This window comes from Bidens hawaiensis, unplaced genomic scaffold (assembly GCF_021521415.1).
Source record: "Bidens hawaiensis isolate Kalapana, Puna unplaced genomic scaffold, B.hawaiensis_p1.1 tig00010344_1, whole genome shotgun sequence".
Lineage (NCBI taxonomy): Eukaryota > Viridiplantae > Streptophyta > Magnoliopsida > Asterales > Asteraceae > Bidens > Bidens hawaiensis.
In genome coordinates, this window is record NW_027491784.1 from 667,218 (window position 1) to 685,753 (window position 18,536).

The 18,536-nt window shown below is 35.4% G+C and overlaps 2 protein-coding genes and 1 pseudogene across 2 annotated transcripts; 1 reads left to right on the forward strand and 2 right to left on the reverse strand.

The window, feature by feature from the left end:
• Nucleotides 1–4,086: 4,086 nt before the first annotated feature.
• LOC143534823 (uncharacterized) lies at nt 4,087–8,579 on the forward strand (annotated as a pseudogene).
• Nucleotides 8,580–9,912: 1,333 nt separating this feature from the next.
• On the reverse strand, nt 9,913–11,559 carry LOC143534806 (F-box protein SKIP28-like). Its single transcript, XM_077029209.1, has 2 exons — nt 11,049–11,559; nt 9,913–10,474 (listed from the first exon to the last, which is right to left on the reverse strand). The coding sequence occupies exons 1-2, from the start codon at nt 11,409–11,411 to the stop codon at nt 9,971–9,973; spliced, it is 867 nt and encodes a 288-aa protein (XP_076885324.1). The 5' UTR covers nt 11,412–11,559; the 3' UTR covers nt 9,913–9,970.
• Nucleotides 11,560–15,641: 4,082 nt separating this feature from the next.
• On the reverse strand, nt 15,642–18,223 carry LOC143534807 (cell number regulator 10-like). The gene is made up of 4 exons (XM_077029210.1): nt 17,987–18,223; nt 17,418–17,489; nt 15,895–16,107; nt 15,642–15,796 (listed from the first exon to the last, which is right to left on the reverse strand). Exons 1-4 carry the CDS (start codon nt 18,045–18,047, stop codon nt 15,720–15,722), a joined length of 423 nt encoding a protein of 140 aa, XP_076885325.1. The 5' UTR covers nt 18,048–18,223; the 3' UTR covers nt 15,642–15,719.
• Nucleotides 18,224–18,536: the final 313 nt, after the last annotated feature.

Consider the following 18,536-nt stretch of genomic DNA (forward strand, 5'->3'; position numbering starts at 1 on the left):
AGGGAAACCCTGGTTCCCATTCCGGTGGAATACCATACGTCTCCAACAGCCATTCGTATTCTGCATAATCCCATGAGATCCCTATCTCATCAACTTCGGTTTGAACATTCGACATCGCCGGAAAACTTGGTAGAAGGATGTATGAGAAAATTTAGACCTTTATAAGTAAGAAAATAAAAAAGTTAAGTAGAGAATAAAGGCGATAAAACTTCGATCAGAAGAGTTATCTTCCTTTTATACCCATCGCAATTAATGCGATGGGATATGAACAGTGGAGAGAGAAATTCGTCGCCTAATCACAAGTCGCCACGTCACGCGGGATATTCGAAAAAGAGGAAAGTAGCGCAGTCGGGTACAGTGACAGCCGGCATAAACGTCCCATCATCTGTTCACGCGCTTGCGAGTGGTCAACTTGTCCTTTTTCATGATTATCTATACCAGCAAGGAGATATTTTCTACCTAACTTCAAAATTCAAAAAACCCCAAAATACATTAAGTCCAGAATTTCACCCGCATAAATACTTCACACGGAAGAAACACTGGACTGGGGGACTTATAGAGGTAGGATACCAAAAAGACCCAAATACCCTTAAGTAACACCCGCAGGTCAACCGGAGGTCCCTCATAAGGCACCCGCGGGGCATTCAAGTCATCCGCATAATCATGGGCGGAAGAAACATTCCCACAAAGCATGTGGAAGCATCCTGGCATCCTCAAACGTTGTCCGCAGAACAGAACATTCGTCCGCGTAAACAACTACAAGGTAATGCCCTGGGACAGCTGTTAGCGTATGATAACACTCTAGAAAATTTACCAAGATGCTCCCTTAAGTAATACGTGATGTATCAACCAATGATTAGAGGACACCTGTCCAGGTTGTTATAACCGTGCACATGGCCAAGGTTGTTCGTCGTCCTATCATAAGAGGACACGTGTCCAGGTTGTTATACATGCACATGCAACGTGTGAGTTAGACCAGTAATATGAGGACACGTGTCCAGGCGGTTAGAAGAGCATCCCCCAAAGGGATAGCTGGCCCAATCATCTTCCCATACCCTTCGGCTATAAATACCCTCTCAACCATCATGAGGTATTCAGTCACTTCCACGGTACTCTCTCAATTTACTTAAGTACTTCATTCTCATCAGAACTGTACTTATTCTCACGCCGGAGGGTGGTTACGGGAAGACCCCCCATCTCATCCTTCCCGTAACGAGCTCACAGTGTTCTGTTTTGCAGGATTCACGTCATTAGACTTTGGGAATTGTATTCGTATCGTATTGGTGATAACCGCATCCTACCCTGTGGACTCATTGGATCTAGGACCCATTAGTGGGGAGTAGATTCGTGTTTCTTCAGTACTCTTCAAATTTGAGAGTCTGTTGTCCCACTTTAATCAGTCTATGTTGTTTTAACACAAGTATATATCGGATATACTTGAGCAGTGCACCTTATGATACGTTTAGACACCATGAAGTATTAAAATAAACCATGTGATTTATGTTATTCAAGTCATCAACCTCTTGGTTATGTGACTATGTCCAAACGTCGTCTCCGGTATCACTAAGTTGTAAAATATTGTTTATGATTTGTTTATATTGAGAATTTGATAGTTGGAGATGTAGATGTAGTATACGACGTTTTGCTAGTCTTTTATGTATTTTATAAATATATGTCATTTTTCTTCTGGTCTTTTGAGTTATTAAAAAAGTATCATATAGATCAGTATAGATTATTTTTCTCCATTTTGTCACTATTTCTTATATCGATGACAATAACATAGTTGCCCGCGACGATATCCAACCATATGTTATTACATGCCATAAAATGCAAGCTTGTACAAGCTCCGTCCATTATATAAACAAAACTCATATTTTTCACTGGCATGAAGTTTTACGTGTTCGTTGGCCATTTGTTCCCTCGTATTCGATGTTGACAATCTCCGACGTTTTATTTTGCAAAATTATAGCGTTCTGCATTAATACACGTCGACTAAGCCACTACTAGTCCATGCATCAAGGCTACTAGATTTTTTTCATTGCCCACTCAAATTTAGTGTGAGGTTTTGTAATCTTTATATAGACTTAGCATTGCATTTTGTTTTCATGTATACGAGGATCTTAATGCACAATCTATTGAACATCAGTGTTATATTCTCTCCGTGTAGTAAATTTATGTTTATAATAGAGAAATTTATGAATGAAGTTTATGAAGAAATTTATACGAGTTGTTGAATAAAATTTATAAAGACGAGATTGAGCAAAAAGACAAGCTAACAATGAAATTTAGGTCTGAGTCCATCACATGTTCAAATGTAGTCGACACGATCACAACTTGAGGAGTTGTAAATGCAAGGAGCTCCAAACGTTTGAGTTTAGCTAATCGTGTCTTTTGTGGGTCATGATATGTTTCAAGACAAGTAATGGTTTTGTCCTAGTCTTCTAGGATTGATGGCCCAATGATAGATACAATGTCTCTTAAATTTGTCTTTTGAACACCTATATATGGATATGAATTTGTTATGTATGTTAATTTGTTTTGCATTTATCTTGTAAATTTGTTAATAGATTTGTGTGAGGTTAAATTGGTTTAGTGTAAGCTGGTCCATATGATATGCATATTGTCAATTGGTTGTATGAATTGGCCAATAATTTATTTAGTGTAAAAATGGTTTATTAAATTATAATAATTTCTATTGGATGGTATTGGCCGATGACTAAAGTTATAAAACTTTCGTGTAATTAATTTTTATGTGATTGGACAATTCGCTTGAGCTCAGTTTCCGGTTGAGTTTCAATATTTTGTGCAAGTTGCGCAATCGAAAATATTGTCGTGGTAATGAAAGTTTGTTTTGCATGTAATAAAATAAAATAAAATCTTATATTTATTTACTTATTTTATTTATTTTTTAACAACATTTTATATATCACAATGAGTAAATAAACCAGTTAACTGAACCGAACCGGTTTCAAACCGATTATGTAGAAACTGGTTTGAAACCGTAGGTTTGGAACCAGTTTGTAATTTTCTCTATTAAAACCGGTTCCAAACCGGTTAACCGAACCAAAACCAAGCAACAACCGCCCAAAATTCGAATTGAAACAGATCGTAACATTGTCAAGAAACCAGTTTCAACCCAAACCAAATCTGATCATAAACAAGTTTTAACTTTTATTAACCAAACTGGTTAACTGAACCGAACCGGTTTCAAAATGTAGAAACCGGTTTGAAACTGATTGAAACAACAGATACGGAACTGGTTTGTAATTTTTCCCACCAAAACCGGTTCCAAACCAGATAACCGAATCGAAATCGGTCAAAACCTATCAAAACTCGAACCGAAACCGATCGTAACCTGGTCAAGAAACCGGTTTCAACCCAAACCAAATCCGATCATAAACAAGTCTTAACTTTTATTAACCAAGTTAACTGAATCGAACCGGTTTCAAAATGTAGAAACCTGTTTGAAACTGATTCAAACAGCAGATATGGAACTGGTTTGTAATTTTTCCCACCAAATCCGTTTCCAAACCAGTTAATCGAATCGAAATCGGTCAAACCTATCAAAAACCAAATCGAAACCAATCACAACCTGGTCAAGAAACCGGTTTCAACCCAAACCGAATCCGACCGTAAACAAGTCTAACTTTTATTAACCAAACCAATCCGGTCAATGCACCTCTAATCTCCATCTTTGACCTTGAACGCATATATTAAATCTGTGTGTTCCTCTTTGCTGTGTATCATAAACCCTAATTTCTTACCGCCTCTAATCTCCTTCAAATTATTATTACCAGTTTCAATCACAGGCTATTCATTCGATAATCAATCAATCAATCATTCAATCAATTAGGTAACTCGTTAATTTACGCTTATAATTTCTAATTTCTACATGTTTAACTGCTAATTTCAATTTGCTTATATATATATATATATACATATATATACATACATACACAGTACATTAATAAATTTAATAATATGCTTCTGCTTATACTGCTTATACAAAACTAGGAATGATATTATTTTACCGATTGTGTTAGGTTAGGTTCGGTATGGTACCGGTGCCATTGAAAATACCGAAACCTAAAATGAAAAACGAGTTCCGGTCGTGTTCGGTTCGGTGTATTTAAAATGTTTTAGACTTGCTTTTGCTTTGACAGGATATTGATATGTTTAGGGTTATAATTTATAAAGTGTAAATGAATCAAACACAGCCTTGTTTATGTTCGTTCGTTAAGCTTTTATTAGACAAGCTAAAGGTTTATGAACATCTAAATGAATGGGATATTTTGTTAGTATTCGTTTATTATGGAAATGAACTTGTTCGTGAACGGTTCACGAACACAAATGAACGCAAACAGTGTTTTTGTTTTATGTGATTTGGCTAACCGTGAATGGTCAGTGTTAAAGGTTTGGTCCGGTTACGAAGTTTGTGTTGGTGCTGTTTTTTTAACATACATATAATATGTTAAGTGTATTGATCAAATACAAATGACTTTTATCGTGAGAAGTGTACAAACAAGTACAACTAGTGTAATTATGTTAACACTAGTGTAATTATTTGAACTCGAGTAAGTGTTATTACACTTTTTATTTTTTACAACATAATTACTCTAGTTCAAAACAGTAATTACACTAGTTGTTTGTATGTTTAGCAGGTTAGTTTTATTTGTATCGGATCTCACCCCATATTTTAATAGACGTTAATATTAATCGCATTATACTCGTATAGAGTTTTGTTTTGTAGTTTATAATTTTGCTTAAATCTGTATGATAAGATTAGAAAAGTGATTGAAAATATTAAAAACCCTTTGTTAAACAAACACAAATAAACAAACATTAACGAACATAAACGGATGTAAACAAACACATTATCGAAGTTCACGAACACAGTGGAACGAACATGGCCTTTGTTCGTGTTCGTTCATTTAGTTAATTGAGCGAAATTCTTTGTTCATGTTCGCTATGAATGAACATAAATGAACTTCGCGCAGAACAGTTTGCTGAACATACAGTTTGTTTACAGCCCTAGATTGTATGCTTCTGGTTTAAATTTGTTTCATTATGTATATGTTTATGAGAAACCAGTGGTGTATATGTATATGTTCTTGACTTTCTTATGTATATGTTTGTGATTTGCTTTTATGCTTATGTATATGTTGTAGATGGATTATGATTGCGGGAAGATTCGGAACATATGCATTCTTGCTCATGTTGATCATGGCAAAACCACCCTAGCCGATCACCTGATCGCTTCATCAGGCGGCGGTGTTCTGCATCCCAAACAAGCAGGCAGGCTTCGGTTTATGGATTATTTAGATGAAGAGCAAAGACGTGCGATAACCATGAAGAGTTCTTCAATTGCTCTTCAATATAAAGGTCATTCAATAAACCTAATTGATTCACCTGGTCACATGGATTTCTGTAGTGAAGTTTCAACCGCTTCACGTTTAAGCGATGGCGGTTTGGTTTTGGTGGATGCGGTTGAAGGTGTTCATATTCAAACCCATGCTGTTTTGCGTCAGGCATGGATTGAAAAGCTTACACCGTGTTTGGTTTTGAATAAGATTGATAGGTTGATTGTTGAACTGAAAATGAGTCCAATGGAGGCTTATAACCGGCTTCAGAGGATTGTTAATGAGGTTAATGGGATCGTGAGCGCGTACAAATCTGAAAAGTATTTATCAGATGTTGATTCGATTCTTGCTGGACCTGCTTCTGGTGAAACTGGAGATGAATATCAGGAATTTATAGACGATGATGATGAAGAAGACACGTTTCAACCACAAAAAGGAAATGTTGTGTTTGTTTGTGCATTAGACGGTTGGGGATTTGGTATATGTGAGTTTGCTGAGTTTTATGCTTCTAGGCTAGGGGCTAGTTCAGCTACTTTGCAAAAGGCATTGTGGGGCCCTCGATATTACGTTCCTAAAACGAAAATGATTGTTGGAAAGAAAGGGTTACCCTCGGGAAGTAAGGCCCGACCCATGTTTGTTCAGCTTGTGCTTGAACCGTTATGGCAAGTATATGAAGCTGCATTGGATACAAACGGAGATAAAACGATTCTTGAAAAGTTAATCAAGTCGTTTAATTTGTCGGTTCCGCCTCGCGAGCTGCAAAATAAAGATCCGAAAGCCGTTCTTCAATCTGTTATGAGCAGGTGGCTTCCTTTATCAGATGCTATTTTGTCTATGGTGATCAAACATATGCCCGACCCTGTATCCGCACAGTCGTGGCGCGTGGCGCGTTTACTCCCTAAACGAGAGATTCTTGATGATGATTATGCTAACTCTGAAGTACTTGCAGAGGCTGAGCTTGTGAGAAAATCGGTTGAGGCGTGTGATCCACGACCCGAGTCTCCATGTGTTGCTTTTGTGTCCAAAATGTTTGCGGTTCCTATGAAAATGATACCTCAAAGAGACGTTAATGGTGGAATCGTGAATAATAATACAGAAGGCAGAAATGGTGACTCTGATGAGTGTTTTCTTGCATTTTCTAGAATCTTTAGTGGCATTCTTCATTCGGGTCAGAAGGTTTTTGTGTTATCAGCATTGTATGATCCCGTTAAAACGGGAGAGTCGGTTCAGAAGCATATTCAAGAAGCTGAAATACATTCTTTGTATTTGATGATGGGTCAAGGGTTAACACCCGTGGCCTCTGCCCGGGCTGGAAACATTGTTGCTATTAGAGGTTTAAGTCAGCATATATTAAAAAGTGCTACTTTATCATCAACTAAAAACTGTTGGCCTTTTTCAAGTATGACATTTCAAGTTTCACCGACTCTAAAAGTGGCCATCGAGCCGTCTGACCCGGTTGACATGGGTGCACTTATTAAAGGGCTCCGTCTTTTAAACCGGGCCGACCCGTTTGTGGAAGTTAGTGTGTCGACTAGAGGCGAACATGTGCTTGCTGCTGCAGGTGAAGTTCATTTGGAAAGATGTATTAAAGATTTAAAAGAGCGGTTTGCAAAGGTAAATTTAGAAATCTCACCGCCTCTTGTGTCGTTTAGAGAAACGATTGAGGGAGAATCTTTAAACCCGTTTGATAAATTAAAATCTTTAACTTTGAATTCTAACGCTATTGAAAAAACCACACCAAACGGAAGGTGCACGGTTCGCGTGCATGTTTTGAAACTACCCGACTTGCTTACTAAACTGTTGGATGAAAGTTCAGATCTTTTAGAAGATATTATAGCAGGTAAAGCAATAAGAAGTCTAGACGATGAACACCCAGTTGACTCGTTTAAAAAACGCGTATGGGATGCAATAGAAAGTGAAATTCCCGACACGTACACAGAAAAAGATAAAGAAAGATTCAAACTTTTATGGGAAAATCTTCTTAAACGAATATGGGCTTTAGGGCCTAGACAAGTGGGCCCCAACATGCTTCTTCTTCCGGATTCATCTACCGAAGAAAACGATTCTCATATTCTTATAAAAGGGTCTCCATATGTATCTGAAAGATTAGGTTTTGTGTCAAACAGTGATGAGTTAGAAACCGAGTCAACAAGTGTTGAAACCCGATCACTAAAAGAAGAAGCCAATAGCCTCAGAAGCAGCGTGTTATCAGGCTTCCAAGTCGCCACCGGATCCGGCCCGTTATGTGACGAACCCATGCACGGGTTAGCATTTGTAACAGAAGCTTCCATTTCACCTCTCGATAACGAGTCACAAACCGATCAATACGGTGTGTTTTCGGGTCAGGTAATGACAGCTGTCAAAGAAGCATGCAAAACCGCTGTACTTCAAAGAAATCCGAGAATCGTTGAAGGAATGTATTTCTGCGAGTTAAACACGCCAACCGACTATCTCGGGCCCATGTACGCCGTCCTGGCACGTAGACGGGCCCGCATCTTGAAAGAGGAAATGCAAGAAGGGTCATCATTGTTCACGGTTCACGCTTACGTACCCGTTGCAGAAAGCTTCGGGTTTGCAGACGAGTTAAGAAGATGGACTTCTGGTGCTTCGAGTGCTCTTTTGGTTCTTAGTCATTGGGAAGTGCTTCCAGAAGACCCGTTCTTTGTACCGAAAACCGAGGAAGAAAAAGAAGAGTTTGGTGACGGGTCGAGTGTGTTACAAAATACTGCAAGAAAGTTAATTGATGGTGTTAGACGTCGTAAAGGTTTGCCCGTTGAAGAGAAGGTCGTGCAGTTCGCTACCAAACAGAGAACTTTGGCTCGTAAGGTTTAAAAGTTTCGATTTTGTTCCTTTTATATCTTTATATGTCGTATTATCCGGATCTTTATTTGTTTCTAATGTATGATGAGGCTTAAATTTGTTTTGTTAATTGCTACTCTACTTAATGATATACAGAGCATTTGTTTTGTTGATTATTGTTGTTGATGTATAAGATTGTTGGCCTCGGTTACTAATAAGATCGTCAAAATTCAAAAAGCGCGTTGAGTAACAGGTAAAGACGAGTTTGGGCTGCTGATCAAAGAGTCAACTCTATTGCTTTGTTAAGTGGTCAACATGATCAACTTTCAAATCATCGATAGTCTGCCATCTCGAATTTATCATTCGGAAAGGTAAGTATTTAGTTGTTGAACAGGTCTAATAATAAACCAGCTAAAAATGTTTCGGGTCAACCCTACCCGTTGACTTTTCTTTATGTAGTTTTGTTTCTAATTAACGTTTTATGTTGAACACTGGTAAAGAAACAAAAACGAATGCATCCGATATAATATTTGAGCATGCTGTACTTGTAACTTGTCAAAAACAGATTGGCTCGAGTTCCCGATTTTGTTCCACCCCAACAAGCGGGTTAGGTTTATGGTCTAGGCAAGTAGCTCGCTCAACTGCTTTGATAATATGTAATGGAACCGGTTGTCAAAATCGAGCACTCTGTTATAACGCGTGCCATTGTTATTTTATAATTTAGGAAACTGACCGAACCAGCCATGAATATGCTATAGGTGTAAACGAGAGAAGTTGTCGACTAAGTTATGCTGTTTATTACTTTTATTAATAATATATATTATTTATATTATTTAGGGGTGCAATTACTGAACGCTAATGCCTTAATGTACGGTAGGTACGCGAGACGCTCAAAGGCAAAAATCTAAAACGCTCAGAAAGCGCTCACAAAAAACGCTTAGAAAACGTTCAAAACGGTCTTCGTGAAAAATTGATCGATTAATCATCCAAAACTGTTTTTTTCGGTGAACCAATGATTGGTTGGATATGTATTGAGGATTCCGAGATGTTTGGATGTGATTTCATGGATCGATTCGTGAAAAATGGATTCGCGTACGTAGTGTACGTTAAGACATTATTGTATTGGATCTTTTCTCATATTATTTAGTTAGTTCAGAGTATTATATAACAATAATTATTATGTAAACATATATTTAATGTATTAAATAAAAATTGCATATTAATGGGTGTTTGCTTGGCTATTTGTCTAAACAGGGTGTTCATAAACCATTGCAATCGAACAAACCATTAAAATTCGAAGCAAGTAGCTCGCTCAACTGCTTTGAAGATATGTAATGGTACCGGTTGTCTAAATCGAACAATCTGTTATAAGTTATAACACATGTTATTGTTATTTTTTAATTTAGGAAAATGACCGAACCAACCATGAATACGCTATAGGTGTAAACGAGAGAAGCTCTCGACTAAGTTATGTTGTTTATTAGTTATATAATTTTTATAAATAATATATGTTATTTATATTATTTAGTTATTTCAGAATATTATATAACAATAATTATTATGTAAACATATATTTAATGTATTAAATAAAAATTGCATATTAATAGGTATACTTAGGCTCAAGCTCTCTTGCTAAATGAACTATAATATAAATTTAAGCTCGTTCGAGTTTTTAACAAACCAATCTTAAATAGCTAATTCAACTTGTTTTCTAGTAGCTTTTTAGAGTTGTAAATGTTTGAATGATTATACAAATACAAAATAAGATAAAAAGGAAACTATAGTAACAATTGGCTGCTTTTGGTTTACATTTACAAAATCTTCATACAACAAACCTCACATATAAAATGAGAGGACCCTGGTATAGCACATTGCTTATAAGCATGCTTGTTACAATAAGGCTTGTTACAAAAATCACATTTTGGCAACTTAATCCAACAATCTTCACATAGCATATCTTCACAAGCCGCTTCGTTGTCTTCGTCACCAAATCCGACGCATTTCCCACACTCTTCACACCTTAAAACACAAAATTTACACCCTCGACAACTACCCGTTGCACGCTTTCTGTCACATGTTTCCAAAGGACAATCATACACCATTCTCGGTTCATCACATTTCGAGCAAATTTCAACGTCAATGGAAGAGGAATCGTCCGAGTTTAGCAAAGAATGGAGGGTTTGAAGGTGTTCTTTGGTGATGTTGGATATACCGCTTATCTTTAGGGTCTTTAAGGTGACGTTGTGTTGATTTAATGTCATCACTGCTTTGATAATCCCTTCCGGGGTTAAGCCCGTGCATTGAGGAACGTGTAACTGTGAAATATTCGAGTTTTTAGACGATACTTTGATTTTGAGATACAAATGTAAGAAAAAATGATCTTTATGTGATATATATTTATTTACATTGAAACAAAAGCAAACAGGCAACAAGCTGTGCCACTAGCTCTTTTGGATACACGATAATTTGCGATTCTACGTTCGGATATCATCAAAAAAAAATTATAACTAACAAACCAGATCACTTTTTCAAGATAAAAAACTGTACACGACAAAACTCATAAGTAAAAAAGGTACACTATGTCGATTTCTTATATTTCAAGACTTTTTTTTTATAATGATGTAACGAAATAATTATAGTTATTTCATGGCTATAACTATAACTTACCCGGCATAAAAAATCAACATATATTTAAACTAAAAGATCAATAACTATTTTCTATGAATTTAATTACAAAAAGTTGATTTAACCCTTATATTAATGCAAAATTTCCATATTTAATTTCTTTTTACAACCATAATAATCTCTTTAAAACAAAATACTCAAAACACCTATACATTTATAACATGGTACTTTTAATCAATATTCATAGGGTCAAAGTGAGCATACCTTGTTAATACCAGGATTATTAAAAACAACATTATGAAGTCCATAATCTGTAATCCTGCTACAATTAACAAGAATTAAACTTTTAAGCCGACCCATCGCCTTCGACGTAATCCTCATCAAAATTTCATCGGTAACACGCGATCGTGGACGCGTATGTTCTACTACTATGTTCAACCATGGCAAGATATCATTGTTCAAAGCATTGTTTAAGGATGTACATGTTTGAGCCATTGCAAGAAGCTCAAAAAGTGGAAGATAAGGTAATACTAGGTACAATGATTCATGAGGTTGTCCTAGGTTTGATGAGTCTTGATTCATTTGATCTTGTTTGTGGGTTGTTTCATGTGAAATCTCCTTGTTCATGGTTGCAAAATGGTTTTAAGTTTTAACATAGTTGTATGGTTGTTTGTGTTCCAAGATAAGAGTAGCATGTGGCCTTGGTTTGATATAAGTTCCAAGAGGTTGGCTTTGTAGACCTTTTAAGTTTTTGATAATGTCAAATTTATCCTTTAATATATACCAAAAGCTTATCATTTGTGATCTATAGATTGATTGATTTGGGTAATGTTCATCTTTTCATACGGGTCAAACAGAGTAAAAGTTGCTCAAAGTAGAGGTGCATAAATCGGGTTTTTCAAATACTCGGGTTCGGGTATGACCGGGTATTGAAAAAATGGGTATTGGCAATACCCGGGTCGGGTTCGGGTCCGGGTATTGTTTCTAAAAACCATACCCTATGTATCGGATTCGGGTCAGGTACATAACCGGGTATTTGAATACCTTATTTCTGAGTATTTTCGGGTTTTTTCTGGGGGTTTCGGGTATTTTCGGATATATATTGGCTTTTTTAAGGGGTTGCACCTTTTAGGATAATTTTTCCGGTATTTTTGGGTAATATCAGGTATATATCGAGTATTTGAAAAACCCGGTTCCGGGTATTTGTAAAACCCAGTTTGGGTATGGAACCGGTTCGGGTTTTCGGGTATTACCGGGTACAAATCGGTTCCGGTTCCGGGTACGGGTTTTGGTACTAAAATGCATACCCTATTTGTACCCTACGGGTATGGTCAGGTACGGGTTCAGGTATTAAAAACCCTGGTATATAAAAAACCAGCTCTAGGTATTTTTATCGGGTCCAGTTCCGTGTTCGGGTTTTTTTACACCTCTAGCTCAAAGTATGATTTAATTGAGCTGAGTTGAGTTGAGTTAAGTTCACTTTCCTTATATATGGGTCGATCCGGGTAATATGCATTTTACTTATAAACGTGTTAACTTGGGCAATGCTCATATTTTCAAATGAACCAAATAGGGTAAAAGTTGCTCTAAGTGATTACGAGGTTATTTGTTCAAATCACACAAATAACAAGGATTAAAAGAAATTTGTCGTTAAGAAAAACAGATAAGTAGAAGCAAAAGCTGAATAAATTAACAAAAGTACCAACCTAACAACAAAACAAGTCCGTTCATATTCAAAAGCAAAGCAAAGCAAAGCAGTAGTGTTCTATATTTTGCGTGCGAAAACGTCATACAAGAGTTTTACATTCCGGGGCAACTCTGGCTTTTCAAGGTGAGGAACACTTTCACTCTGCCTTAAAGATTCCACCTCAGAATCTTCATAACCTTCGAAATTAACCTATAATAAAATAACATAACACAAGATGAAAACAAAGTGCGTTATTTAACAAGAAATATTGAATTTTAATAATAAAAACTTCGGTCTTTTGGCAGGTAAAATCCCAACTTAAGAAATTTCCTATGTTAATCCCAACTCTCACCATATTGTTCTTCACCGGACCTTTGTCTAACGGAGACTAACCCAGTTATTTTTTACGCAATAGATGTCATTTCTTCAAGTTAACGGGGGTAAAACAAAACTTCTATTTCTTAGAGCCCAAGTTTATTTTAATTCTCCAACTAGGAGTGTAAATGAGCCGAGCCAAAGCTTGACTAGACTTGATCTCGGCTCGTTTATTTTACACAGAGCTTGAGCTCGAGTTCGGCTCGCTTCTATCTCTATTTCTAAAGCTCGAGCTCGGCTTGCGAGTGTTATTTCAAGCTCGAGCTCGTTTACTATTTATTAATCAATTTTTAAATATTTATAATTATTTGTATATATATTTTTTAAATACAACTTTATATAATATGTATTATTTATTTATTTTTTCATAACTATATATTAATTAATAATATATATATATAATTTTTTAATCTCTCCCTTCATAAGCAGGTGGCGAGGGTGGGGGCGATGAGTTTTTAAGTTTAATTACATTTTTCATTTGTCCCCCTTAACTTGAAGAAATGACATAATTTGCCCCAAAACTAACCAGGTTAGTTCCCGTTAAGAAAATTTTTAGTAAAGGCCAATAGGATGAAAGTTGGTATCAATATATGGAATTTCTTAAATTAGAATTAATATAAGTCAATAGACCAAAGGAAACATTTTAGAATATTAACCACGTTTCAAATTTGAAACTTGATTACTATTCTACAATGTTTTCTCGTTTAAAAAACGGGGCGGGAAAGTAGATAACAAGCACCCACATTAGTGTGACAGCCAACTTGAACTTCTTTATAGACGGGTCCGAGTGCTAGAGAGATGGATTCAAGTTGTTTATACACAGCTTTCGTTGCCTCACTAGCATTTAGATGTTGGTGCACCAAAGGAAGTAGAGTTTTTAACTCGGAGACATCAAAGCCTTGGAGATAAATAGTTGCCTCAACCTTAACTTGTTTAGTATTATCATCACTATTGTCTTCAACTGATGTTGTGTGACACCTTCTTGTCCTAGTACCTACCCCCCTCATTAGCTGACCAACATAATTATAATTAACATAATTATAATTTAGGTGAGATCCAGTACAAATAAAATTAACATACTAAACATACAAATAACGTAGTGTAATTATAGTTTTCAACTAGAGTAATTATGTAATAAAAAATAATATATTATAACAATAATATATTACTCATTCAAAAATAAAGTGTAATACTAAATATTATAGTATTAACATAATTACTCTAGTTTTTTTACATTTCTCATGATATGAGTTATTTGTATTTATCCACACATTATAATTAGAACTATAGCATGAGTTAAAAAAAGTGAATGGTAGGTGCACAAGTTGAATTTTTTATTATATTGAAAAATATGTGTATTTTATTTTTTTTATTTTCCTTTTAAATGTTGTTTATACAATAATGAACATAAACAATACTAACCGAGTTTGTATTAACTCGCTGCTGTAACCTTTTTTTACCAAAGTTGTTTATACGGCAGCAAAGATAACCAATATTGACAGAGTTTGTGTCGACTCACTATCGTAACGTTTCTAGTTATACCAACACTCGGATTTTATCAACAACACTCGAGTTTTACCAACACTTATATTTTACCAACAAAACTCAACCGAATAAACGCCGACATGTATTAAATTAAAGTTAACTAGTGATTTCCCACCACGCATTGCATATTTGCACAATGAATTCGGTCGGTTTCGGTTATGTTTCTAGCTACGGTACTGGAACTAAACCTAAAAGAATAGATTTATCAAATTAACATATTTAAAACAAAATTTAAAACAAGGTAGCGATCAGCCGATCATCCCAAAAAAGGAAAGACTAATAAATAAATAAAGTATATCTAGTTAGAAAAGAGTTCAAATAAAAAACAATTGTTGTGCGAGAAATGTGAGAAAAACTTTAAAATAAAACAAACCACTTAAATACCATGTAAACAAGAAACAATACAATTATTTAGAAACTACCAATATCAACCACTAAATCATAGATCCAAGGGTTTGATCTATTCTTATTCTTCTCACAAAAATATTGTTTTTTACATTAACCCTACTCATGTATTTATACATTATTTAATACTTCAAACTAACTTGTCACCTAAAAAAAAGGCTAAATTAACTTTTGCACATGTTAAAAGTGTTGATTATAATAATATCGTAGCATGTTTTTTATTTAAATATATATCAGTAGATCACAAGAACCTTCATTCTATTGTTTTTTTCTTTTTTGAAATATATGATAAAATAGTAACAAAGTTTAAAAAATGTTTGGATAAGTTGTGACGATCGGAATTTGCAATATCTATAGTCAAATTTAAAAAAAAATAATTAAAAAAACGTTAATTATACTAAAATTTAAAGATAAAAAATAAAATCCGCATCGACATTCAACATCATAAAAAAATGATAAAAAGATTTACTATGTGAAACAAAAAATAAAAAGGCTACAAAAACATGTTGAAACATTTAATTTAATAAAATATGAAAGTTAAGTGACTTAATTGGAACACTTATGAAACTTGGTTACTATTATACGAAATTGCTCCCCCCCTATATTAGGTGTTAGGGCCGTGATATGAATGATGAATCGTTAAAAAAATTTTGGGTTGAAGGCGAGTAAAACTTTGAGTCTTAATTAAAATATATATGCGATAATTTATATCGAAATAAAGTAAATAACACAATAGTAACCGATAATACTTATTAGTTGACAGAATAGCTTTAAGTGGTGAGAAATAATAACGAAATTCGAAACTAAATTAAAACTTTTCAACTGAAAGATCATATCACAATTAAATTCTTTTATTTTTACATTTTTATTATATCATAAAATCTTTCAGCCTTCATGAGAAAGTTTTTCGGTTGTGGAAGAAATTAACGTTTCATTTCTCCATGGCTAACCGGTGGCATCATGACTCCTTGACTCTGCTTGGACTCATTCTCTTGCCATCCTAAATGTCACGCGAAACCAACCATAAAAACACGAGTAACACATGTTATATTCGTTCATTTTAAACTTGTAATGTAAGGATCAAGAGAAATGCATTACCATAAGACGGATTAAGTCCACGATACTTAAGCTCACGATACTCCTGGCAAAGAGCACAAGGCTTGCAAAAACAATGGACAAGACAGTCGTTGCAAGGTTGCTTGGGCAACAAGTATTCTCGTCTTAATTGAGTTCGAAACTTGTATGTGTATAAGAATTCAAATCCCGTGAACATGGCAAGTAAGATATAAAGAGTCCCGCTTGCGCAACAAGCTGTTGAAAAAGTTTAAAAAAGATAAAAAAACTAATAAACTAATCGATCTCAAAATAAATCAAATAATAAATTTTTAAGAGCATCAAGATTTCATAAAGTATGGTATTCGACATTTTACCTATCACACTTTATCATTAAAAAAACATTAAAAATAATCATTTTATATTATTGTTGGGCTTTTTTTTTAAAGAAATAGTGAGTTAAAAAGTTTGCGAGTTTAATTGTTTGTTAATGTTTTAAACTTTTATATACATATATAATACAAATTTTACTATTTTACTTAAAAAAAATACGGCCACCTGCATGATTGGGGCCTAAGCAGTCATAATCAAGCTCCCCATATTTAGTGACGTAATTCTTAGTTTACTTGATGTTATATACACTATCAAATACAACTAAGAGACCCAACTCTTATTTTTGTTATGAGAACTAAGTTTTTATATGTAAGAAAAGCAGGCCGGCCCTTCGGGGTGGCAGGGTGATCGACGGCCACAAGACCAACACCATGTGAAGCCTGTATTTTATTAAATACAATATGTATATTTAATTTTAAACTTAATTACATAACCATTAATTTGGTCTAATGGCAAAGGGGTATCACTCTCAACTAAAACCAAAAGGTTATGAATTCTAGTATCATATGAGACATGTTTAATCCTATTTTTATACAAAATTTTTTTACACAACTCAAATTATTATCAAGTAAAACCATACAAAAACTAAATTGTTTTAACCCAACAAAATATCCTTTTACTTGAGGCCTAATTTATTTTTGCCTGCCCAATTTTTTTTTTGGAGCCCGCCCTAAAGAAAAGCAACAAGTTCCGATGACCGGAGGGTCAACAAACCCTCTCCTGATTCCGCAACTAGTCAACCCAGGGCCAGCCTAAGGTGTGGCAGGGTAGTCGACGGCCACAGACCCGACGCCCCGCCAAGCCCGAAATATTATTTTATTTTTTAATATATATTTATTTTTATGAAAAAAATATGTATAATCAATGTTTCAACACAATGATATACCACTAGCTTGGTATAATGACAAAAATGTATGACATCTAACCAAGAGGTTGTGGGTTCTAATCTTATTAATTTGATATTTTTTAAGTTTATTTTTATACAAAAGTATTTTACACAACTCAAATCATAACCAAGTAAGCTCACTTAAAATTAAATTGTTTAAACCCAACAAAATGTTTATTTTACTTAAGGCCCAAAAAATTTTTCTATCTTTTGCTCAAAAATAAAAATTTCGCCTTCTCAAAACCGGCCCTGAGTCAAACCCCCCTGATTAAAATATATAGATACTTACTAGTGGTTCCTTTGTCAACAACCTCAGCAATTCTCCCAAAAGCAATGCATGGACACCACCATGTCAAGCAACCTATGCATGCATGGTTCCAAAATATTATATGAAGAAGCATGAAATGAATCTGACCTGATCCATGACGATGTTCCTCGATGTTCGAGATAAAACGAACCACGACTTCATCTTCTTCTCCGGTAGCTTGAGATCTGCCATGGAAATACGGGGGTGTGGAGGTGACTGCTAAGAAATCTCAAGGATCTCTTGTTTACAGACACAAAAATGGTTATGGTGGTGGCTCTTATTGAGAACAACAACCCTTAATAAGGAGGTGGAGACCTCCTTATATAGGGAGCCTCATGGCCACCATCATGGTACCCTAATGGGCCTAGCCCAGTTAGGGTTACCCCCACAAAACCTCCTCAGCCCAATAATATTGTATTAGTCCATATAATAAAATAAGCCAGACATAATAAATTAAGGTCGTAAGCCGGGTTTAGTACCATACCCCTACATTATATAAAACTTACAAGTGGTGACATATTCATATATTAATTTGATGTAGCTAGACTTACAACTTGAGCAATCTTTGGTGCAGTCACAAAGGCCAGTGGACCATTGACCAGAGGTGGCCATGGGCTAATTAGCTAGCTAGCTCGCTGGCTCGACAGCTCGTCGGCGAGTACTGAAAGTTGTCTGGCTCGGTGGTTCGAGGTGATGGTGATATATGGTGTTGTGGACAATCTATATATAGCCACATAGCTGGTTTATATAATTTGGTACTATGTTTTACGTGGACATATTAAGGTGGCACGTGTCTCTTGATGCTACATAATGGAAATCACGATTTTGTTCTAGTGACACCAAGTTGGTTATGAACACCTAAGAGGTGGTCACCACATGAGTATGTATCGTAGACGTATTAGTCCCTGCCGTGTAGCTCAGTTAGTTAAAGATGGCGTAAGACTTGAAATAATATTAACATAGAGGTAGTGGGTTCGAAACCAATCCTAAGCGCCAATCGCCTTGCCGCTGAACTAGACTAATTTACCTCTCACGTGAGGGCCTGAGATGGTCTGACGTGGACCGGTTTGCGTGTCTAGAACAACACGTTATGGAACAATA

Excerpts from the sequence above, each read along its gene's own strand:
- LOC143534806 (XM_077029209.1), bottom strand. The coding sequence starts at position 11,411 with ATGAACAAGGAGATTTCACATGAAACAACCCACAAACAAGATCAAATG. Across the intron at positions 10,475-11,048 it reads ATAATCCTGGTATTAACAAG|TTACACGTTCCTCAATGCAC; the intron begins GTATGCTCACTT and ends AATATTTCACAG.
- LOC143534807 (XM_077029210.1), bottom strand. The coding sequence starts at position 18,047 with ATGGCCACCTCTGGTCAATGGTCCACTGGCCTTTGTGACTGCACCAAA. Across the intron at positions 17,490-17,986 it reads CACCAAAGATTGCTCAAGTT|GTTGCTTGACATGGTGGTGT; the intron begins GTAAGTCTAGCT and ends ATGCATGCATAG. Across the intron at positions 16,108-17,417 it reads TGTTGACAAAGGAACCACTA|CTTGTTGCGCAAGCGGGACT; the intron begins GTAAGTATCTAT and ends CTTTTTCAACAG.